At 47.8% G+C, this 6,000-nt stretch overlaps 1 protein-coding gene across 3 annotated transcripts in view; it reads left to right on the forward strand.

The window, feature by feature from the left end:
• Tm9sf4 (transmembrane 9 superfamily member 4) overlaps positions 1–6,000 on the forward strand; it is a 50,000-nt gene that overhangs the window by 22,884 nt on the left and 21,116 nt on the right. For all 3 annotated transcript variants that reach the window (XM_031372320.1, XM_031372321.1, XM_031372322.1), the window contains exons 4-6: positions 3,628–3,796; positions 3,896–4,028; positions 5,303–5,426. In XM_031372320.1, coding sequence (XP_031228180.1) covers positions 3,628–3,796; positions 3,896–4,028; positions 5,303–5,426 — 426 coding nt within the window. The remainder of the gene's footprint in view (positions 1–3,627; positions 3,797–3,895; positions 4,029–5,302; positions 5,427–6,000) is intronic.

A 6,000-nucleotide genomic window follows, 5' to 3' on the forward strand; every position in this document is an offset into this window, starting at 1 on the left:
CACTGACCTTTTTGAAAAGCTGAGCAGGACCTACTCAGACAGAGTGGGAAACACCCTGCACAATGTCTGTCACAAGTTGTCTGTAAGTGGTAGCTATGGTTCTAGGTCATATCTTCTTCAGTTGGAGGTGTCCCGTCAGGGCAGTTGGTTGTTCATGCTCCTTTCTGCTGTCTCTTCATTGTGTCCTGGAGAAGCACACAGACGCTCCTGGGACCCTACGGACGTCAGATTTTCCTCATGTCTTAGGAAAGAAGACACTGGTTCTTTCTGGGTCTTGGTGGCTGAACTTAATGTTGCTTAAAGGTCTGTTTTATTTGTATGTGCATGTGCTCAAGAGTGAGTATCTTTGGAGTCCAGAAGAGATCCCTCAGAGCTGGCTTTACAAGCACACCTGGCTTGTTAGGAGGGTACTTGAGGTGTGAGCCCCAAGTCTCATTCATGATTGTGCTATTTTCTGCAGAGCCATCTCTTCAGTCCCTCTTTATGGTTTTTTGAGACAAGATCTCCCCCTTCCAAGCTGACCTGAAATTTGCTGTGTTGTTCATTAGCCAAACTGTCCTTAAACTTGTGAACCTCCTGCTTCAGCCTTCTGAATACTGGGGTCTGAATTCCAGTCCTCATGATTGTACTACAGTTGTTAACTGCTGAGATGTGGAGTGCCATCAGGAAGGTGCTGGGGATCAAACCCAGGGTCTTGGGTTGCCAGGCTACATCCTAGTCTTGGGAAATTGGTTCTCTTTAAAAGTTGTTTTATTAGCATATATTAGTCACATCATGACTTCTGGCTCATCCTTAAGAGGAGGTAACACAGGCCTGCTACTTGAGAGCTCAGCAGAACAGCTTGAGCTTGGGAGTCTGAAACCAACCTGGGTACATAGTGTCTCCAAGCCAGGTGTGATGGCCCATGCCTTTAGCAGCAATACTCCAAAGGCAGAGACAAGTGGATCTCTAGGAGTTCAAGGCCAGCCTAGTCTACATAGTAAGTTCCAGGTCAGCCAAGGAGACATAGTGGGACCCTTTCTGAAAGTCTCAAGGAGAGAAAGAGGGAGAGACAGAGAGCAATAAGCCAGACTGGACCAGGATATCTTCTTCTTCTTCTTCTTCTTCTTTTTTTCTTTCTATTTTTGGTGATTTTTCAGGACAGGGTTTCTCTGTATAGCCCTGGCTGTCCTGCTGAAACTCACTGTAGACAAGGCTGACCTTGAATTCAGAGATTCAACTGTCTTTGCCTCCCTGGTGTTGGGGTTAAAGGTGTGTGCCAGTACCATCGGCTGGCACCATCTTTCTTAACTCAATTTAACGTCCAGATTGTAGGAATCACAGCCTTATGTGCAGTTTCTCCTCTCTTGGAATCAGCTCCTTATTGACCTGCAAAGAATTGGGCAGCAGGACATGGTGTAAGGAAAGAGCTTTCCCAGGGGATCGTGGCAAGCGACTATCTCTCTAGTTGTGGTTGTCTATAAAATGCTATTTCAGCCGTGAGCTGTGCAGATGTCCTGTTGATGTCCTCACTATCCATTCACAATTGATCCTAGACTTGCAGACTCATGTGCACTGTCAGGCGTCTAATATCACCTGAGGGGTAGAGACCTTCACCCTCCTCATTCTCTTCCTTTTTTTCTCTCCTGGACGGCCTATTCTAGACTGAAGATATCACCTACTGGAGCTGCCACCGTGCATGGCTACATGCTGCCTCTAATATGGTAGTTTGTGGCTCTGCCACTTTGCACTTAAGCTACCAGCGAGTCACAGCATCCAACTGCCTGACCTTTTCTTTCGACAACTCACAGAACTTGGTCATGAAAACCTAAGCATCTTCCTTCCCAGCATGCACCACTCCTTCCTCACACTCTTGAATCTATGCTGTGATGACAGCTTCCTCACACACTCTCTTTCTGTGTTTGTTCTCACTCACTTCAGGACTGGTGCCATCATTCCAGCCAGCTTCTTACACCCTTCGCAGAAGAACAGTCAGAGTGATCTTTCCATAAGTGCAGATGGGCAATGTCTTCTCTACCCCTGTTGGACCTCCTCATGAATTTCTTCACTTTCTGGACAAAGATCATGTGTGTGGTCCACCCTAAGGCCAGTCCCAACCCATCTCTTATATATCTCCCCAGTTTACCCAGGTCACCCCCAAGCACTCTGCTTTGCCACCCCACCATACAGGTAATCTCAAAGTTGCCACCCAAGTTGCCTTTGCTGACCGTGTCAGCCTAGAGCTTGCCCACTCCTGTACAGAGAGCACTGTATAGTGAGCAGAATATTCTGACTCCTGGCTGCCTACTACTGCAACTGCCTGGCATTTATAAGCTTAGTCCTAGGACATAACTTCACCGATCCTCAATTTCCTCCTCCAAAAAATGAGAACGCAGTTGTATTCTCCTTATAGACAGACTGAGAACTGAGGGGTTAATCCATTCACAGGCACAGAGTAGGCAGGCAACAAAGAACACCATTTGCATTATTGGCTTCACCTCTGCAGCCAGGCTGGCCTCCTACCAAGACCTTCCTATCTCTGTGCAACTCTTCTGTGTCAATGACGTTACTTTGCAGTGTGTTAATATGTGTAGGTCTGACTCCCATACTGTCAGGGAGCTCTCTGAGCCAAAACTTACTACTTAAGGTACTGGCACCCATGCCAATTTCCCACAAGTAACCTGATGCCAAATGTTATACTCATAGGCACTGAGCAGCTGGGAAGCATCAACTAACACAACTGTGCTTTCACTCTGAGCTGCTCAGTGATATGAAACTGGGGCAGGCTGAAGGAGACACACCAGGACAACAGAACAGGCAGGACTACCACCTCCACATGGACTTGGCCCAACATATGCCAGTGGATCTACTTGATACACTCAAACTGCCTTATCTACTCACTCATTCACTCACCAGTATATACTGGGAACTGGCTAGGTGCCGGGCCTAAAGATACAATGTTGAATAGACATATTTGTGGAACTTATGAAACCAGACTGACTAAATAATCAGTGAAAATGTAAAACTGTTGTGATAGGGAGGAGATCTAGGGAATTCTGAGCTAGTGGTACTTGAAGTGGCAACAAAATGAGGGGCGGTATTAACCAGGCAGAGAGATGGAGATCAGTTTAGACAGAGACAAAAAGCTGCTTGAGGATGGTGGCTTTGAGATTACCTGTGTAGTGGCCAGAGTGCTTGGGAGTGACCTGGGTGACCTGCGGGGATAGGTAAGAGATGGGTTGGGCCTGGCCTTAGGGTGAACCGCATACAACTTGATCTTGGTCCAGAGAGCAAAGAAGTTCATGAGGGGTTCCAACAGGGATGGAGAAGACTTTACCTGTCTGTAGCTACAGGGTCAGGAAGGGTTATCCAAAGAAAGGGAGAAGGCAGCCAGGCTTGAAGCCAGAAGCATAGGGCCAAGATGACATGTCAGGCATGGGAAGATGTAGGGCATCTACCAGCAACAGAACCCAGAATAGGGAGGGAGGTGAGACGCTCGAGCAGGTGGGGGCAGCACCTGACTGCTGGCTGTGGCACTGCTAACATCCTGGGAGCTCCATTTTGTCCTGCTGTCTCCAGCCCCATCACTGCTGACCTCAGCCACCATAGGGCTGAAGCTCTGAGCTCCATCTGTCTCTCTTATGGCAGGAGAGGTGCTGAGAGGGGACCGGATTGTCAACACCCCTTTCCAGGTTCTCATGAACAGTGAGAAGAAGTGTGAAGTTCTATGCAACCAATCCAACAAGCCAGTAACCTTGACAGTGGAACAGAGTCGGCTGGTGGCCGAGCGAATCACAGAAGAATACTACGTTCACCTGTAAGTTACTGTTGCTCCCTGACTGGCCTCCAGCTCAGCTCAGGGAAGGCCTGGTGGGAGTGTGGTTCTGGGAGTCTAAGTGAGGCCTTGGGTTCCTAGCATTGCTGACAACCTGCCTGTGGCCACCCGGCTGGAGCTCTACTCCAGCAACCGCGACGGTGATGACAAGAAGAAAGAAAAAGATGTGCAGTTTGAACATGGCTACCGACTTGGCTTCACGGATGTCAACAAGGTAGAGTATCTGACGTGCCTGGAGGTCTGGATAGGTGTGCCTCTTAAGCTATAAACACTTGGGGTCACAGAGAATGGGAAAACATTCAGCTCTTGGCTAGCAACACAGGAAAAAATGGGGTCAGCAGGCAGGTGAGATAGCACAGACAGCAAATACAGTGGCTTGCTCCCAAGCCTGATGACTGGAGTTCAGTCCCCAAGTCCCCAGGAGGCAGAGGGAACTAACTCCACATGTGCTGTGACATGTGTGCCACACACATAAATAAAATACGTTTTTTTAAAAAGGGGGGTCAACCACAGCACATTTCTACCAGTCTCGTGGTAGATGGCCTATGAAAATTCTGTGGCTTTGGACTGGCTCCAGAATAAACTACAAGAAGACATAGCCACTAGAATGTTAAGAGTCTGTTTTTATAAGATTAAAACTAGCAAAGGAACCTAGAACTTAAAGTGTGTAGGAGAGAAGACCACATGATGATCAAGAACATGCCGTAGGCTTCCTGAGCTCAATCCTGCTTCCACCATTTACCAGTGGTCTGAGTGTGCTTGGTCTAGTGTTTCGGTATCTGTAAATAAAGGAATGATACTCACCTGTGTGGTTTTGAAACCTGGTCTGTGTATACACTTCACAACACAACTTCTGGAAGTAGACTAGTAATGGCATAGACTGTAACTGTGTGCTCCTTATCTGGTGTTTCCCAGGGAACGCAGGGCTGACATGCCTTTGTGGCATAGTCTCCGTCCTCAGAGGCCTTGTCCTAATTTGGAGAGAACTAGCGGTTGCCTTCTCCTAGCCAGGGAGCTGTTGTACATATGAGATCTCATAGAGGGAGGAGGGCACTTAGAGAAAGAGCTAGGCTGAGAGGATCAGAGGAAGGATAGCATCCCAGTTGCCGTGGTACTATGACAGAGGTGAAGGGTAAATACTGCTTATAAGACAGGGAGGAGCTGGAGAACCCAGGTAAGCAAGACAAGAACAGAATATGAATGAAATTGCCATAATGAAACCATTATTTGTATGCTATCTTTAAAAAAAAAAAAAAAAAGACAGTGACAACCAGGTCAAGGAAACTTGAGTTTTATCTGATAACCACCCCTGCCCCTAGGAAGCCATAGGGAGTGTCTAAGTAATAAGACCAGAGCCTTGTTTTCAGAAGGCTGATACAGCCAGGCAATATTGGACAGAGAAAGGATCTAGTGCTTGGAGCAGGTCCCTGAGTAACTCTCTGGTTTGGGGCTGCTATCTATTTCTGATTCCCAGTTGCTCTGTTTTAGATCTACCTGCACAATCACCTCTCATTCATCCTTTATTACCACCGGGAGGACATGGAAGAGGATCAGGAGCACACATACCGAGTCGTCCGCTTCGAGGTGATTCCCCAGAGCATCAGGCTGGAGGGTGAGTGGGGCGGTATCAGCAGAGGGTCAGGGCTGGATGGGCCTGGGCTTCCACACACAGGATCTTCTCTCATTCTTACCTCTTTACTAGCCGATTGCCCAAGTATACACATAGGTTCATCCCAAGAAAAGCAGGTAGGGAATGAGGGAGAGTTGCACCTGCTGCCTTGTGGGCTGGGTTCCATGTGGATCTACCACCTCCCAGCAACTCTAGGAGATTAGAGGTTAACATAGATGAGAAATCAGAGGTTCAAGAGGTTAGTGACTTGACCAAGACCCAATAGTAAGTTGAGGCTTTGCTGAGCCTCTTCCCAAGAGCCAGCCAGTCTGGTAGAGAACAAGGAATGAAAATACAGGCAAAGCCATTGAGAAGCAGATTGCTGGTTACCTTGTCTCCCTCTGTGTGGGTGATTGACCAGACTGAAATTGCCTGGAGTCAGCAGTAGGCCAGGAATATAAGGACCCAGCCCAGTCCTGATAGGCCTCATAGGATTTGGTGAAACTTTATTTTCTCTTCCTCCTCCTCCTCTTCTTCCTCTTCTTCCCCTTCCTCCTTTTTTCTTTTCTTTTCCTTC

Source organism: Mastomys coucha, unplaced genomic scaffold (assembly GCF_008632895.1).
Source record: "Mastomys coucha isolate ucsf_1 unplaced genomic scaffold, UCSF_Mcou_1 pScaffold15, whole genome shotgun sequence".
NCBI lineage: Eukaryota > Metazoa > Chordata > Mammalia > Rodentia > Muridae > Mastomys > Mastomys coucha.